Source organism: Parambassis ranga, chromosome 8 (assembly GCF_900634625.1).
Source record: "Parambassis ranga chromosome 8, fParRan2.1, whole genome shotgun sequence".
Classification (NCBI taxonomy): Eukaryota; Metazoa; Chordata; class Actinopteri; family Ambassidae; genus Parambassis; species Parambassis ranga.
The window spans coordinates 4383660-4401579 of NC_041029.1; the positions used below are offsets into that span (position 1 = coordinate 4383660).

A 17920-nucleotide genomic window follows, 5' to 3' on the forward strand; every position below is an offset into this window, starting at 1 on the left:
TTTTGTTTTCAGATGACTATAATACTTTTGTTGATTTTACAACCCAACCAACAGTTAGTTTAATTCCTGTTTTTTTTACATCCAGAAAAGAAAAAACGACGTGTCAACAGTAGTTCATATAGAACTGTTCATTTAAAACTTAACATAAGATTCTGAGCTCATCAGGGGTTCAGCTCTTCCCTTAATGATGCTTCCATTTTTTGCACATGCCACATGTTTTTTTTTTTTTTTACAGTGAAATAATAACATTAAATAAAAGTATGCATATGCCAGTATGATGTGTTTTCAGTGTATGTTATAACTTTGTGCTCCGTGTAAAGAAAAGGTCTGGGGGGGGTGTTCTTGTGAAAAGCTGTCCATGTAGGAGTTAAAATGGCCTCTGGTGGCTGATGGGGGGTGAGCCCACGCTGCTGGGACTGCGTATGCTGGAGTCGTAGGAGCTTGGCGTCATTCCCACGATGCCCTCGGCCTTGGGCGTCTCCCCACACAGAAAGTCGTCGTCCTCCTCCTTTGAGGCCTGACAGACACGGATTAAACAACCTCAGTTATTCTCTATGTGATAACAAGTCCAGGTAGTACGACTTGTCATTTTTCTGTCATCTCACCTGTTGGCCTGATTTGGTGGAAAGCAGCTCTATGTCTGTTAGTTCTTCCCAGACCTGGTACAGGGGCTCGATCAGCGGGCCAGACCTACACACAGACAGGAAGTTTCTCATGTGCAGACACACCCCTTTTTCAATGTCTAGGACAGACCACTGCCTTCCAGAACCTACCTTTTGAGCAGGTAGGGGTCGAAGGGGAAGAAGCTGTCCAGCGGGTTGGTGTTCGTGGTCACAGTGTCTCCTCCTACAGAACTCCGGACCACTGGTAGCACAGAGCGATTGTTCTTTTCTATGATGGTGTAGCAGAACACCACCTGATACTTCCTGCAACACATACCACACCTGCTTAAAACCTTTATCTGCTACACGGCTTTATCATTACCAAAGGTATTAAGAGTGTGTTGTGTGTACCTGGTGATTGCTGCAAACATGCTGGTGACAGAAGGCAGGCAGACTTTGAGAGGGTTCAGCTGACACATAACCACCCGCTCCAGGTTCAAACTCTGCAGGTACTCCAGACCTAACAAATGGAGAGATTGATTCTGGATAAACATGACAGCAGATGTTATCATTCGATTTCCTGCCGGGGTGTTTGCTACCTTTCTTCATGTTGGCCTCCAGCATGGCTCTGTGCCTGAAGATGATTGCGTAGAAGGCAGCCTGGCAGGCAGTGTAGAAGGGTCCATGCAGACTGATGTCACAACAGACCTGTCTGCCGCTGCTGTCCTGACTGTCTATGTAGCGGTGGATCCAAGAGAGCAGCAAGTCCAGACAGGCTCGCACGGTGCTGCAGCAGAATCAGAGCAACAGATACGTCATCCTGGCCGCAGATGACTTGCATTTACTTGTCTCTGTGTTGTAATAAGCACGAACTACACTCACACCACAGGGATGAACTTTGCTCTGGCCAGAAAGCTTCCCATGTATCCAGCGGCAGACTGGCGGAGGACAGCAGGCTGAGAGGGGTTCTGGAGGATCTTCCACAGGTGATCCAGAAAGGCCTCTGTCAGGGCCTGAGGCAGACGGCACAGAAAAATCATTAAACATTCTATTCCAAGATAATATAATGTGTTGTCCAATTTTACAATTACACAGTGAGTGAAGTACTGACCAGTTTGAAACTGCAGAGATAAAAGAGGGTGTACTGCACGTGACAGGAGGCATGTGTTGGCAGAATGAGCTTGTCAAACACACTCAATAAATCTTTGTACAGCTCCTTAGTCCTGTCCGCATGAAACAAGCCTGAGACAGAAAACACAGCACTGTTTGTGTTTTTTTTGCATTTTCCACATTTACAAAATTCTTCTTTACTCAAGCAAAGGATAACCCTGGCCTGTGTAATGTCAATGTTTACCATTGATGTGGCAGGCGTCCTTGATGTAAGCCATCATGACAGCCATGAGCGTGTCCAGCCTCTCAGCCACTGGGTGGGCCGTGAGTGTTGTTGTGGAGGGCCGATCCTCCGACATGTCCTCATCCTGACAGAAACACACACAGATCAAGTGATGGATGCTGCTTCAAATACTGTGGTACGAACAGTGAGCATTTCAAACTAAACATTTTCCTGAATTACCATGTCGAAGAGGCCCTCCTCAGTCTGCCTCTCTGCCGTGTGGTTATGTGCTGCGTTCTCCTCTGCCTCCTCAATATCTGCCCGGGATGCACTCACCTGAAGTACACCACACACACCGTTACACCCAGCAGAACACACACATCTCACTATGACCATAAAACATGAATGAAACTTACATTGGGAAGAATATATTTAAATCACTTACATCCAGTTTAAGCATCTTTCCAATGATCAACTCCAGTATGTCTCGTCGAATGGATGGTATGTACACTGTGACCCTCAGGAGATTGTGAACGTAACATTCCTGTAAAAGACAAAACATTTAAACACTGTAATACTGTAACTTCAGACAGGAGCTGAGGTATCAGATCATATTCAGAAGTGAAGCTTGGCATTGGAAGACAACAGTCCATGTTGTCCCTTACCAGAGTGCTGGATGATTTCTGTATGAAGGGGAAGTTCTCGTGCAGAATGGGCATCAGGAAGCGGCTTGTACTACAACAACAGAGCAGGTCATTATGGTAAAACACACACACACACAAAAAGAAAAGGTTTATATAGCTAATGTCACTTGTATGTCATGTCACAGAGTGCACAGTAAGTGACTTACGATGGAACATATCTGATGATGAGCTGCAACGCCTGGTGACACTGATCAAAGTTTTTGGCCAGATCTAAACAAAACAAAGTAACAAACAGTGTTAATTTATTTGTATTTAGCGAGAGAATAAGGACAATAAATGTGTTTTAAAAAGAGCTTAGAGGGAGAGTATAAATTCTACTTACTTTCATCTTCATCATCTGAATCAGAGATATCCACCCCTCCTTCACAGATGGTCACTCTCTCTAAAGACAAAGACACAAGTTATTTAATTAACCTTATTAACCTTACTGCTTTACTGTTATCCTAACAGACTTCAACTCAAAATGCGTTATTTACACATCATTTGTTGAACCAAAAGTCAGGGGAACTTACTGGGAGTGAAGTGGGAGACCACCATCTTGAGGCACGTGCACAAGTACACAGTCTGTGCCGAGACCAGGTTACCAAGGAATGCCATGTACTCCTCCACCACGGCCTGGCTTCGGCCGACCCATGGAAGTCTCTACACACATACACGCACAGAGCAGGGATTAATTTTAAGCATGTATGCCCAATCACATTTTAATATTACACACTGGCCACAGCATTCAAGACACTCTGTGCGACCACGTACTCACCAGGATGGTATAAATGAGCTGTTCATGCTCTTTGTTTAGCTTGGTCACACAATTCCTAAATTCTTGGAGCCAGTTGATGATCTGACCATCCTGTCAGAGGGGAGAGTTCAGTGAGACACTAAGTTACATGAGCAGGTTTACTACTTCACAAACTCACTGATGCTTGTCTGTACCTTTATCTCAGGATCAGTCAGCTGATGTTTCAGCAGTTCATAATCACTGGAGTCTCCCTTTAACAAAATAAGATAATAGATAATCAACTCACAAAGCAATAGGAAGTCTTGCAATTACTTTGTTAGCGTAACAAACTTTAGAACCTTTACCCGTTTGTGTTTCTCCAAAGTCTCCGCAACACTCCCTCCAAACCTGACAGTCTTCATCGGAGGAGTGTTTAAAAAGTCCAGGCCGTCTACCTCCATGATCCACTCGTGGCTGACGCTTGTTTATGCTTTGCTAACCTAGCAAACCTTACGCTAAAAGTTCGAGCTGAACAGAAAAAGTCGGGCTGTTTACATGTTTAGTTTGATAACGTCACTCCCCACCTGAACGTTTATGCGAATACATTTCAGAAACGATCACATTTTAGAAAACAAACTCCTTATCAACAGCCAGGCGCATGTGGGAGCTCAATTTCCACGACAGGAAGACGATCTCGTGTTTACGGAAGTGAATATGCCGACGAGCAGTGCAGCAGTCCCAGAAACCAGACGCATGAGTTTAAGGTTCCGCTTTGACTAAAATGTCTTTATGTTAATTGAAAAGTCTTCCGCTGCATTATATTTCGAAGAAATACAGAAAATAATTACATGTATTATCATGTTATCCAAATTTCATTATCCAAATTCATTATTAAATTCGATCCAAATCCAAATTATTTTATCTAAATTAACTAAAAATGCCTGTCTTAAATATATCTAAAAATAGATTATTTGTGAATTAATTTGAATAAAACAATTAATTGGCAACAATGCACATGATAGGTTTAAATATATTTACAATGTAGAGCAAATGTGAGTAGTACATATAGTGTTGTGAAGTGGCTGATGCTCTTTGTTAAAATGTTTATTTAGTATATTTGATGTAGTGGGTGGCTAGAAAACACTTGTAATATTGTAATATTGTAAAATCAATACAGAATTGCTTGTTACTTAACAAATAACACAGCTGTCCAGAAAAAAAAACAGTAGCAGTTTTATTTTGAAGGTTTTGACAGGAAGTGCTTGTGTGTGTGTGTTCTGTTCCGCCCGCGTGCCCTGGCGGTGTCAGCTGGGTACCAGCAACAACACAGCGAGCAGGAAGACGACTCAGCAAAACTGAGGATGAAGACACAAAGTTCCTCTTAAAATATAACCACACCGCTGAGGTGAGTGTTCTGGACACAGCTCCGTGTGAGCGAGGCGTTTGGAAGGCGGAGTTTCTGGGAAAAGGAAAGTGCGACATTTTTTATGCCGTTCAAATTAGCGAGACATGACATGACGCACATTTAGCGACATGACAGAAACACTCTGACTATCGCTGTTAACATTTCTACTCCTATCTGTCAGGTATGTTTGGCTTTACTTGTTATTTGTCATAAAATGGATGCCAAATGTACTTTGAACGTGTCAGCTGACAATTATTATATTACGGTTGAATAAAGTGCGTAGTTCAGGCGTCCTGTGGTCGTCTGCTCAATGTTCAGCAAATAACCCTTAATGACACCGGAACTGTTCAATTTTACATTTAATTTTTGTTATTTACTTAAATAACAAAGTGCAAAAGTGAAGCCTCATGTGCGTGACACGGGTGATGTGACGCTTTCCTGTCTGATGAGTCTGCAGCTCTCCATGTCTAACCACCTGCTCTGCACAATTTTTCATTTTCATTTTTATTCAGAAATAATCTCCTAGATCTGTTTATTCTAACATATTTTGTTTACCACACTTTTACTACTAGACCTTACAAACAGGTTCCGTGTCAACATTTCCATTTCCCCCCTTGCATGAGCAGGTAGTGCATAATAATAGCTTTATTAGAGCTGTTTAACAGGAAACACCGACGATCTTGTGTTATTATTAGTGACTGACTTGTTATATGCTGTATTTTGCTGTGGGTTTTATTTGGTCTGACTTGAGAATGAGTCATGTAGGTGAAATGAATTATGTAGGTGTTCAGTCCGTGCACCTGCATTTCTCAGTAAACACATCTCCTGCACATGCAGATGAACAAAGTTCCTCTTTTAGTTTTGTTTCTTTTTAATTTTAGCACACCTAGAGATGCATTTTTTCATCAGTGAATGCTGTTTTTGGGGTGGGGTTGTGGTTGAGTTAAAATATTCCTCCTGTTTCCTTTAGGTATGGGGGTTGTTTCCAGCAAGTGTGATGGTGTGACTGGGAGTCTGGGAGTCCAGCACAGTGAGAGTGGACAAGACAATGAAAAACAGCCTATAATAGAAAAGGATGCGCACAAGAGGCGGAGCTCCAGCAGGAGACACAGCTCTGGGGAGACAGTGGACTGTCCGACCTGCCAGGGCACCGGACGTATACCTAGAGGTTTGGAAAATACAGACACATTTAAACTGTATCTCTACCATACTGAATATTTTTTGATTACAACCCATTTTCTGTGCATGTTACAGGTCAAGAAAGTAAGCTGGTGGCTGTCATCCCCTGTAATGACCAGAGGCTGAGACCCAGACACACGTAAGATGACCTTTTGAAGTCAAGTCATAACTCAGACCTTGATATTAGAAAATAAAAACCTTTGGATATCTCCTTTTCCTTTCAGGAAGCTTTACGTTGCCGCGTCTGTCGGTGTGTGCTTCCTGGTCAGCACCCTGGTGCTGTTCTTCCTGTTTCCTCGTTCCGTCATTCTGTCTCCTGTAGCTGTCGCATCATCCTTTGTTTACTTCACAGAAACTGACGTCCAAATTAACATCACGGTGCGTAGAAAGAGCGAGTGAAGAACTTGATGGATGGCAAAGCAGACATGTAGGGACTCATTAATGTTTCTTTCCTTGTAGAATGTATTGAACATCACCAACAAAAACTTTGCAGAGGTGCAGACCTACAATCTGACAGTGCAGGCCCTCAACGTTGACACAGTGGTGGGAACTGTGACCGTCAAGAATGTCACCTCTGTTAAACCCCTGTCCATCAAAACGGTGAGAAACATTCAGCCTCTGCGGCAGACAACACTATTTTATACACTTTCAAATGAGGCTAACTAGAGGAGTGCTAAAAAAGGATTTAGTGTCTGAAATGTAAAATTATTGTGTTCTTTATATCAGGAATAGCTTCTTTGAATAAACCAAGGTTGAGGTGTATCATTGTTTTGGAATGAGGATTGACTTGCATCTGTTCTTTCTTTCCTGGCAGTACTCCTTCATGATACCTGTCAAATTGACAGATCCTGGCCTGAGGTGAGCTACCATCACAGTGATGTTCTGCAAAAAGCACTTGTATTAAAATTATTAAAATGTTATAGATTTACTGTATAAAGTATAGAATAAGTGGGAAGAACATAGATGACAAAAGATGTTGTTTTTCTAGGTTTTACATAGATCTAAAATGAAGAAATAAGTTCTGCAAGCCATTGGTTTTGAATTGCATAAAGTGTTTACCACACACTGGCACATCCTGTTAGACCAGCTGGATTATGTTAGTTTTTCTTCCTTGTATATGATTAGATTCTGTTTGAGCTCTCTCTGTGTGTGTGTGTTCTACATGTGTTTACTAAGTTGTCTGTATAACGATGCACCTTTTAAAAACACCTTTTTTTTGTATTTTTTGCAGTAACTTCTGTAGGAACCCTTCATTTCCTGTCCACATTCTGTACCTGCACCTACAGTAAGTGTCCTACATTGATTCCAAAGGCAATGAAAATCCTTTCAAATCTTTATTTTTAAATGAGCACAATAAAATAAAGACAGAGGAGTGATTCTTACTCTCATAACTCCATCACTAAAGAAGGCAATAGCCCTTTATTTTGTTTATTTTAATTAATTCTAGTCTAAATGATCATTCCCTGTGTGTTAGTGTTACATTTGCAGCCACAATCTTTTAAGAGTTCCTTATTTTCATAAACAATGGTTTGCACTTCTGTTTGTGCATCTGTAGGTTATCTTTAAGCAGAAGTTGTCCAGTAGCGTAATGAGAACTGTTTCATTATTATCAGTGGCGTTAGGCAGGGGAAAACCATTGAGAGTATCAGCGGCCTTCGGCCCGTCTTTGTCCTGTGAATTTGACACTCACATGACTACGGATCCACACATTAAACCATCCTCAACAGAGCCTCGCTCACATGCTCCACGAGGGGAAAACAACATGAGCTTTTGATTCGATTTCAAAGATCAGCCTGTCTCCAATTTAGTCTCTGAATTGAAGCTCAGATCCTCACTGTACAATTTAACAGCTGCTCACCAGATTTAAGAAAAAAGGTACAGAAATTATAAATTCCCCACTTCGGTACATTCCTGATTATTAGTTATCATTTGAATTCTTGCAGTGTTTCGTCATAGAAACAGGTCACATGATGTGGACAAAGCTGTTTGAACCAATCAGGGCTCAGTTATTTGTTTGATATGTATTTGCCATGGCACAGGGAGCTAGTGCAGCTAACATGCACTGCTGTTGTTGTCATCTCATGTGTTTCCTGACACAGTCTTCCATGTTTTGTTTGATTGACTGCAGGATGTCCCTGACAGTCTACTACCTGGCACACTATGAGCAGCTCTCCGTGGACACATATGAGTACATCGACTGTGGAGCGAATACCACTATCCCACACAACATACAACACTCACCCACCTAATGGAGGAATGCATGGTAGATGAAGGGACAGATAAACAAATAGTGTCGACACACTGTTTGTAAAGATGGATTTTATTGGTTCACAGAATGATGTCGAATGGATATAATTAGGTACAGGGGTGTAGTTTACACTCACATGGATGGGTGGATGAAGATAACTAAAATGAAGCGGACTAAAGGACTAATTGTTCTTTAATACTTAAATCTGTTCAATTTGCTTAAAAAATGTCACTTCGTCTACTGTGTTTAAGCTGCTGAGGAGGCTAAAACCTGGCGTGGACCAAACAACCGGGCCAAATCGTTCTGTTTGAAGGCTCTTAGTTCGATATTAATGACATTTTTTTGTACTAATCATGGTAACATGTAGATCAACATATGAGTTATATATGTTGCATGCTGGTACTAAACTGGCCGCCGCTGTGAATGGATTGTCTGTGTGACCCGTCCATCCGAAACAAACATGGGGTCTGTGGAGGAACGTGTGAAAGGTAGAACAGAAACCCCAACTGAAGAGTCACTGTTTAGTCGTTCTTTATTTCAGAGCTGCACTTGAAAGTGTTGACTACTGTCTGAACATCACCAATCAATAAGTGTGATTGCATCTAATTTTACTGCACTATACTGTCTCGTTTACTCAGTGAATGAATAATGGAATATATTACAATATCATATTTGTAACTGATCGGTCGCCTTAATCTGATCCACATAAGTGTCTCTGTTACCCAAAAAACAAATACTTGTACATTTTTTTTACAGTACTTTGTCCGTCTTATTCCTGGGAGTGATATCTCAGGAATGCTGTAAGGGGAATTTGTGGCGTGAACCATCACTTGGACAAACTTGAAGTCTGCCACATGCTTGGTGGTATAAATAAAGAACCTTACCCCGGCTCTCCTTCTCCCTGTTGGGACATGATGCTTTAACGGTGCCGCAAGTTATTGCTTCACATCTTGCTATAGTCTTAGTTAGCCAGTAGGTGGCATCACTACACTGTCGATTTATCAGTCTATGAAGAGGACACGGTGTTTCTACTTATTGCAAATATGATTCCAACTAAAACCACATAGCTCCATTTTTTCCAGATGATTGATTTATTATGGACCCATGATGATTTTTGTTTTTTGACAGAACACAGTACAGATATGCTGTTTAGATCTTTGATCAGAGGACACAGGTTTCTCCTTGTCCTCACCACTGCTGGGTGTACTGCAAAGACTGGAAGAAAAAACATTATACAACTATTTAAAAACTTTATTCCACTTTAATATCTACATTCGTGCCACATTGGGAATGTGTTGATACTCACGGAGTATCTGTTGGGGATCTTGGCCCTGCCATGGGCTGTTGTGTTCAGATCACCTTTACAGTGGGGACACTGACTTCCAGCTATAACCACAGGAGGAACAGAACATACATTTTCCTCACTGTTGTGCTCATCACCACTTTATTCATAATATTCTCTCCCTAAAGAAGCATCTTCTCACACCGGGAGCTGAACCCAGGCCGCCTTGATGAAAGGAATCCTATCCGTTTAGACCATATGGGACCTTGAGATGTATTATCTGAAGGATGCATTGCATGAAACCTGAATATATTGTCACACTTGGCTGCCATCAATCTTTACCAGGTTGTTCTAATGCCAGGAAAGCAGTAAATCTGTGGTCGGTGATATGTGAGACAGAGTGTGGAGCAGCCTGTGTGGCCCTTCATGAATTATTCATCAGCCTTCCTTCTAATGAGAACACTCTGGACCATGACGGCCTTTCTGCTATCTGTGTGCGATATTCAGCTTTCAACACAGGAAGGCATAAGTAACACAGAACATACAAGACTGCTTTTGGTCTTGTTAAGCAAAGTGTGAACTCGCTGCTGCTCGTTCGGTGTTGACAGAAATATAACGACTGTCACTTTTACAACAACTGTTTTTAAGAGTGACGCATTAAGCTGAGGCAGCAGTGCATGTTAGGAAAAGGCTGCAGATAAACCTGCTTCAGAAACAACTTTTTTAAGCAGTGGAGCCGTTAGCTGTGACTCATCTGTGTGTGTGTGTATAAAGGGTGCTCCTTGAGTTTACATTCAGCATTTGTATGCTGATGTATTAGCGCTGTCTGACTTCACTGATGAGACACTTGAGTGGTCTTCAGAGATAACAATAATATTCATGAAGTACAAACAAAGACGCCATTGTCCTCTCCTGCCGACAGATCAGGAGAATTACAATATGGGTAGTGTGTGTAAACAGCTGTACAGTAGACATGTTTGGACACAGTTCGCTGGACAATTAAATGTAAACAGCTGTTTCTCAGCCAGAAAATTGGCTCCATGATCAGGAGAGCAGAAAGCCCCTCCTCACTGGCACTCCAGCTGTCTACATTTTTTTTAGAACAACCAGACGACAGTCTCCTATACAAAGTAGTAATATGAAGGTTTTGTAGCTTTCAAATAAGGATGTCACTGTAGATATGTAAGAACGCATGTGACCTCAAGCCTTTCATCAGATGTGTCAAATGGATCTCTTGTTGCAGGATTTTGATTTTTTAAAACTCATGTTCATCACTATAAATATTTACTTTCCCATACCGGGAGTTGAACCCGGGCCGCCTGGGTGAAAACCAGGAATCCTAACCGCTAGACCATATGGGAGTCTGAGCTTGGTGTCGTCGAATGATGCAGTGGCTGAGTTGGTATGAGTCCATCTTAAAACAGTCCTACTTCATCCTTCCATCCATCGAACCATCGTCTGAACCTGCCTTGCCGTGCAGTGCAGGGTCACAGGCATCTTTGACTAATTTGTATTTATTTATTTATAAAATTCTCTCTTTTTTTATTTGTTTTGTGCGACGTTTTGTGTCTTATTCGCACACTATGGGTCAGGGAATGATATGATACTTTGGTCCTGTCAAAATTGTTTGACTTTGATGCCCATACGAGTTGAGAGATGTGTCTTTAACTGTAATCTTTCAAATATTTGATTGCAGTTGTAAAATAACCATCTCTGCTGACATTAGCATCACCACACCTGCTTGCTCTTGCGTCGCGTTTGATTGTGTTGTTTTGTTGGCCGTGTCAGAATCTCGGTGCAGCAGCTGCAAAGAGAGAAAGAGTGACACTGTGATGGATTTCCCGTAGCTTTTCTATGGATGGGCCTCCATTGAACATCAGCTGTGTTAGACTATAAGAGCTTAGCTGCCATCAAAGAAACGCTCCAGTGAACATATCTCAGCTTAAGCTGTCAGTGTCCCAGCGGCCGAGTAACGGCAGCATCTTGTTGCACTGGAACAGTGCCTGCAAGTGACACACGGTGTGTCTTATGTTTGTAACGAATCTCTGCCTATTTAAAGTTAATGCTACTTTTAAAAAAATCATAATTATAACAGGTTAAATTACGTATCGGTGCTGCTGGCTCTGAATGCATCAGCAACAGGATACAAGCTGTCAGATTCACACAGGAAACAAGTCTGACCCACAGCCTGACCCCATGCTGGGGTGTCTCATGACCCTGCTCAGTTTCCAGTCAGCTTTCCATTCTGCTGTTCAATAACACAGCAGACTGAACAGAGAGCAACAGGGAGCAGTCAGTGTAGCTCCAGTTTTAAAAGAAAATTGTCACTTGCTGTGCTACAACGAACTGAACAAATTTCTGGCCTGAATGTTGATTGTTATCATGACGTCTTAAAGACAACATTTACAGGTACTAAACTAAAGTTCCCATACCGGGAGTTGAACCCGGGCCGCCTGGGTGAAAACCAGGAATCCTAACCGCTAGACCATATGGGACTTATATACCCACCATAAAGCACTGAAGGACAACATCACATCTAAAATTAGGCGCACACATGAGTTACCTGCTGTTTGTCTCGGGCCACCCTGCGGTCCAGAGCACTCTGACGTCGCCTGGCTTCCCAGTGCATAGCCGACATCCTGATGTGCAGCAGCTGGAGGAGATATTAACTCATTGTTTACTGTAAAATAATCTGCTTTGTGTGCTGAAATGAATCAAAGCAAAGGTCTGTGCTGAGGGAGTTTAAAAGGTGCGACACGCTGGTGACCTGGTGTTAAATTACTGTTTAATATTTAGAACAGGAAATTGCACTAAAAGTGCAACTCATGCAAAACAAGCATTACATTATATATAATGTTAGCTCCTCCCTAACTGCTCTCTTTGTGTCTGTGTAGTGACAATAGAGTACCCTGACACATGATAACACCAGCTACTCTGATTACTGAGCTTTTTCCTGTAATGGTTTCAGGGTAACTTCTGAATATGTGTCACTGCTAACTGAAATTTTTAATGTGACGCACATTACATATATTGTCGGTGGTCACGTGGCTCAGTCTATGCAGTTCACAGGTGTTTACTAGTTTTACCACTAGTTGAAATGTTGTTGAAATGCATGCTGAATCTGTGAGGATTTGCAGTTAATATAAGATCACATGTTATTAACATATAATATGTGATTCTGAGCTGCTCATTTTACTTAATGTGCACATAGAATACATCCTGCATTATGCAACATTGTTAGTGAATCGGCTTTACATAGCATGAAACATGATATAAAATAATACGGCTTAACGATGTAACACACGGTTGTGATGTCTGAGAATTATTGAGCAAGCAAAGGAGTGTTTACTCACCTGACTTGTGTCCTCAAGAGAAGGTAGATATACAGCAGCTGCCTGAGTGGAGGACTGGTGAAGGCTGAGGTGTCAGTCTCCCATCTCTGACCTTGTTAAGTGGAGTTTCCAGGCAACACAATGCTCTCCAGGGCTGCTTTGTTAAGAGAGAAACAGACAGGAATGGTTGGGTGGATAAATCATTGCTCCCCGCGGTTCACCACTGGTTCACTATAAAACAATCCCATCTTCAATATCTGTGTGTGCACCGAGTTTGTTGTTGTCTGCAGTAATCATCTGGAAACACATTTCATGTTTATTACTGCTGTTTGTATGCAACTCTGTCAAAGCCTGAGGCAGGTCCTCAGTCTCTCAGGGGACTTGTCTCTGAGGTTTCCATGGTAACTCAGGTACTCCTGAAATAAAAGCTGATGTAACTGATAATCTCACAAGTTAAATTATTAACTACCGTAATTAAAATTATTATTACACTCTTATTATCACAAGCAAATGCATATATAGATGTATATAAATCACAATGTTTCTCATTAAAACTGGGCATTTTTTCCTGTTAACAGTGAGATCGAGGCGTTTATTCATCAGAGCTGCAGTTTCTCCTGTCAACAACAGAGTGTGCTACTACCCTGCACATTAATGGCCTTTATGTTGCTGTACTGGTAGCAGGATGCACACTCAATATGTAGAAAAATGTGGAAAAGAATTGATAATATAATCCTAACTTTATGTTTCTTTCTCCTTTTTTCTGTCCTCAATCAACTTGACTTTGCTATTGACAGCTGTGAAGTGGACAGATAAGTAGAGTTGTTGTTGTGCACTGTCCCCCAAGGCCAAAAAAGGACAAACCCAAGAAGTCAATCAACTGAAATTTCCAATACCAGTTTTTCATTGTGGTGGTTTTAAGGCGTCTTCCAGTGAGAAAGAGACGGATTTTCAGGTTTGTTTCTTCTTTCAGCTGTCTGTGTGTGTGTGTGTGGGTCAGGTCTCACACACATGCTGTGGGGACCTATATCTGCTCATGCATTCACATTCACGTTACACACACATTGTACTACAAAGTGTTTTAAAGTTGGGTAAGCAGCAGTTATGGTTAAAGGTAAATCTCATAGAAACTAATGTAAAGGTGGAGCAGTCGGTCAGCCTGGCTCCAGTCATTTACAATAGACCCCCCCCCCACACACACACACACATCCCCCACCCAACACACACACATATCTCTGCACACGCCCAATTTGCTATTATAATGTGTATCAGTGGAAAACTACACAGAACATTATCATGCAAATCAATGGACCCATTATGTCACAGGTGACCTCTACTGACCTGTGATGACCTGCGGGCACACGGATCATCAGATTATTGTTAATGATCATTTTGATTGAATACTAATGCTTCAGCTAACGAGAAGAGGTGATTTTTATTATTATAATAGTAAATCAATTGTGCAAGTTCTGCCACACGTGTAAACATGTTGATTTTGGAAACCTGCACACACCTTTTTTATCAGCTGTGCGTGACACAAATCAGGGCTGCTCCGAGAAACCCAGATACAAGTCCTGACACCGGTTTACTGAGTATTATCAGTAGAAAAAACAAAGTGGCTGAGAGTGGCTTAGAAACCAAGGCCCAGATAGTGCACACAGATTACCTGGATGGTGATATGATGGTGAATAAACAGGAGTGTTGTCTTGAACAATCAAAACCAGGATAAAGGCTCCAAGCAGAGATAGTGAAGTGTGTGATTTAGGTTTAGTTTCACTTTGGTGTGTGTGTGTGTTTTGGTGTGAGAGTGTGGATGGGTTTACCCAGAGCGATAGAGTAAAACAGAAACAATTCCATAGACTCCCTCTGTAAAAAATGGACATATACTTTTGTGGGGTTTATTTTGATATATGTCTTTCCGGCAGAACGCAATTTGTTTGGAACTATTGAGGTTTACATGAACCACGTGATCGCTGTAGCGGCTGTAACTCTCTCTCTCTCTGGATCTGGGTTTACCTGTTTCTGGATCCCTCCCTGCGTCGCTACGTCACTCGCAGGGGGTTGGTCGCGCTTGTCCTCGGCTCTGCCTCTCCGCTGCTTCCAGTCTGCGCCGGACACTCCAGAGAAACACGCTTCTGTTCGCGCAGCGGCTTCGACTCTATCGGGATTACTTTTTTTCATGTTAAATCTCGGATATTTTTGTAAAAATTCAAGGCACGACAACTACGATGACACGATTAAACTGCACTGATGTGCTGAAAGGTGAGTTCTATTCGACATTTTACCTCTAAATACATGGAATGTACGTTTGTTGACTTTATTGTTGCGCGGATACGGCTGCACCCGAGGTCCGCCTTGAAGACAAATGTAAAAAAAATCGCCGGTTTTTTTCTGTGTAGACACGTCGGAACTTTATGTTTTGTTACAAATGTTTACACATGTGTGTTTTCTGGCTGTTTGAGGCTGTTTTTTTAAACCGGGACAGGATCGAGTGGTTGTTTGTATGGAAGCCCAGTTAGGTCAAAAAAAAAAACATGAAAAGTTTGTCTGGACTCAAATGATATTCATGTTTACTGGTTAATTGCAAGAATGAGCTCACTTTTTTACCCTTTTATTTTTTCTGTATTAATTGAAATTATTAAAAAAAAAAATTTTAATCTAATTTTTTTTATCATTATTCATTATATGTTAGATTTTAGGCATTTGCATGTGCCTGTTTAAATATCTGACATACCCAGAGCAGCCGAGCAGGACTGGCACTGCAGGATTCCTTCGCTCTTGATGGCTCCTTTTCATCCCTGTTTTTCCAGCCCTGTGCGTGACACTGCTAGAAACTGGAAACACATTGCGGATGCTGACACTGCCTCCTGCCTTTTTCACCATTCACTGTGCAGTCACCGTGAATCAGGACAAAAGGTCAAAAGCAGCCTGCAGCGTCAGCTCTTTAACTCACCTTTTTTTGCATAAATATGATGCTTTATCAAATTAATTGAACGCTGCCTTTTTTTTGCATTCTGCTCTTTTTGTGCTTTAGCATTGGACTGGAGTTAGACTAGGTCAGAGCTCGTCTAATTACTGACAGCCCATTGCCCTTGCTGAAATAGCTGACTCATGCGTTTTCCTCCCCCTCTCCAGGTCCTCAGTGACTGCAGCCAGGCGGTCTGTCCCCCCCTCAGTACCCTCCTGCACCACCAGTCTTTGAAGTGAGGCCAACAGTGTGAACTGCTCTCCAGCCAAACGGACTCCTCCCTGCCCCTCCTGCCACCTTCAAAGCCTCTCCTGACACACACTTGTGGTTTGGCTGCCAAGGACTCAAAAAACCAAAGTGGAAACGAGGACCCTGGAAAACGGAAAGAAAGTGGGATTGTAAAGGATCCAAAGGAGATAATTTAGCCATATAAATTCCTTCCACTTTACAGGACCTCAACATGGGGAACCAGTTAACAGAAATTGCCCCCAACACCCCATTTCTCCCCAGCTTCCAGTCTTTGCACATTGTAGTGATCGGTTTGGACTCTGCAGGGAAAACCTCCCTCTTATATAGACTCAAGCTGCGCGAGTTTGTGGAGACCATCCCCACCAAGGGATTCAACATGGAGCGGATTAAAGTGCAGATGGGAAACTCCAAATCCAACACCACCACCTTCCAGGTGTGGGACGTCGGCGGTCAGGAGAAACTGCGGCCTCTCTGGAAGTCGTACACCAGGAGGACGGATGGTCTGGTGTTTGTGGTGGACGCTGCTGAAACAGAGCGCATGGAGGAGGCCAAGGTGGAGCTCCACAGGATCAGTCGGTCAGCAGAGAACCAGGGAGTGCCCGTGTTGGTCCTGGCAAACAAACAGGACATGGATGGAGCCATGTCAGCTTTAGAGGTGAATATTGTCACTATTGGGGTTCACCGTTCAGTTCAAACTTAGCTTCCCTGGGGCTTTAGGATCCTAACATGTAAACATATCAACACTTCCAATGCTGCTTCTATTGATGTCTTGTGTTGGAGTGTCAGTGTATGGAAAGCATCAAAATAACCCCCTCTCCTTTCTCTGTGTTTCAGGTGGAAAAGGTGCTAGCTGTACACGAGCTGAGCTCATCCACGCTACATCACACGCAGGGCTGTTCGGCACTGGACGGTCAGGGTTTGCAGCCCGGCCTGGAGAAACTTTACGAGATGATTGTGAAGAGGAAGAAGATGCTCCGACACAGCAAGAAGAAGAGATGAGGAGGGAGTAGAGGCTACTTTCTGAACCAGCAGTCATGTCTGTGACACTTTTAAATGGGTGGAACCAAAGGGAAAACCTGTCAGTTCTTTCAGACCAGCTGGAATGTTTCCAACCAAATTCAGACACCCTCCCCGATCCTTGAGACATTTGGACAGAGCTGCTTCCATTTTTCTTCGTTCCTCATCTTTCTTCAATAAAGGAGCTCAGCTGAGGAACGACAGCAGTCGTGCAATATATGACGAACACCCACCGATGCACTCCGACATTGAAGGAAACCTTGTATTACTAGTTGTAGTGCCAACAGAAACCCATAGGGCCGGCCCCAGCCTGTACCCTGTTCCTTAGTTTTAATGTTACACTTAATAAATCTCTATGTTGCATGATGTTCACCTCACCTGGGAATATTAAGCAACGCTTTTGTTGGTCAAAAGAAGACTTGTGTAATTATTCTAGGTTAGTGTGCCACTGAGACGTGCCACCAACTTACAGACTGACACACCAGCTTCGATTGTTTGTCACTCTTCACCACAGTGGGTTTGCTCGTCACGGGTTGGTTTATTTCAGGGGTTGGCTGAACGGTTGGTTGGTCGGTTGGTTGGTAAATTTGTTTTTACACTGTGTACATACTGTTTTGTAAAATGTCAACAAATTAATAAATTATTGAGCAACTTTGGCAATATTGTTTGGAAACCGGTGTCTTTATTTGAGCTGCGGTCACACAGTAGAAATGTACAAATGAAGTTCACAGCTGATGTTATCTGGAAATCAAGCGCGACCTCTGCCGAGAAGTGATGAACAAAGTGATTCATGCTTGCAGGTTGATACATATACCTGTATGGGTGTAACAAGGGGAGGGCACAGCAATGAACTGTCATGTCTCTGACCTCAGTTAATGAGAAAAAG

At 42.4% G+C, this 17920-nt stretch overlaps 3 protein-coding genes and 2 non-coding genes across 8 annotated transcripts; 2 read left to right on the forward strand and 3 right to left on the reverse strand.

The window, feature by feature from the left end:
• Positions 1 to 113: 113 nt before the first annotated feature.
• rrn3 (RRN3 homolog, RNA polymerase I transcription factor) lies at positions 114 to 3815 on the reverse strand. Its single transcript, XM_028412635.1, has 17 exons — positions 3720 to 3815; positions 3570 to 3626; positions 3397 to 3486; positions 3152 to 3281; positions 2962 to 3021; positions 2786 to 2849; positions 2601 to 2670; positions 2381 to 2479; positions 2176 to 2271; positions 1957 to 2080; positions 1714 to 1844; positions 1485 to 1615; positions 1202 to 1389; positions 1014 to 1122; positions 774 to 926; positions 606 to 690; positions 114 to 517 (listed from the first exon to the last, which is right to left on the reverse strand). The coding sequence occupies exons 1-17, from the start codon at positions 3813 to 3815 to the stop codon at positions 368 to 370; spliced, it is 1833 nt and encodes a 610-aa protein (XP_028268436.1). The 3' UTR covers positions 114 to 367.
• Positions 3816 to 4622: 807 nt separating this feature from the next.
• LOC114439517 (transmembrane protein 106B-like) lies at positions 4623 to 9101 on the forward strand. Of its 3 annotated transcripts, none has more exons than XM_028411499.1 (8): positions 4623 to 4759; positions 5730 to 5927; positions 6014 to 6077; positions 6163 to 6316; positions 6398 to 6538; positions 6753 to 6796; positions 7170 to 7223; positions 8067 to 9076. In XM_028411499.1, exons 2-8 carry the CDS (start codon positions 5732 to 5734, stop codon positions 8185 to 8187), a joined length of 774 nt encoding a protein of 257 aa, XP_028267300.1. In that variant the 5' UTR covers positions 4623 to 4759; positions 5730 to 5731; the 3' UTR covers positions 8188 to 9076. The 3 variants fall into 3 exon arrangements, with proteins under 3 accessions (XP_028267300.1, XP_028267302.1, XP_028267301.1); XM_028411501.1 differs by having other exon boundaries at positions 4636 to 4823; positions 8067 to 9101; XM_028411500.1 differs by lacking the exon at positions 4623 to 4759 and adding an exon at positions 4807 to 4940 and having other exon boundaries at positions 8067 to 9101.
• Positions 9102 to 10757: 1656 nt separating this feature from the next.
• Positions 10758 to 10829, reverse strand: trnae-uuc (transfer RNA glutamic acid (anticodon UUC)). The gene has a single exon. It is a non-coding gene; the product is annotated as a tRNA-Glu (tRNA).
• A 1062-nt stretch (positions 10830 to 11891) lies between these two features.
• Positions 11892 to 11963, reverse strand: trnae-uuc (transfer RNA glutamic acid (anticodon UUC)). Its single transcript has one exon. It is a non-coding gene; the product is annotated as a tRNA-Glu (tRNA).
• A 2745-nt stretch (positions 11964 to 14708) lies between these two features.
• Positions 14709 to 17694, forward strand: arl4d (ADP-ribosylation factor-like 4D). 2 transcript variants are annotated; one of them, XM_028411503.1, is made up of 3 exons: positions 14709 to 15062; positions 15936 to 16672; positions 16852 to 17694. In XM_028411503.1, the coding sequence occupies exons 2-3, from the start codon at positions 16229 to 16231 to the stop codon at positions 17014 to 17016; spliced, it is 609 nt and encodes a 202-aa protein (XP_028267304.1). In that variant the 5' UTR covers positions 14709 to 15062; positions 15936 to 16228; the 3' UTR covers positions 17017 to 17694. The 2 variants fall into 2 exon arrangements, with proteins under 2 accessions (XP_028267304.1, XP_028267305.1); XM_028411504.1 differs by lacking the exon at positions 14709 to 15062 and adding an exon at positions 15112 to 15716.
• Positions 17695 to 17920: the final 226 nt, after the last annotated feature.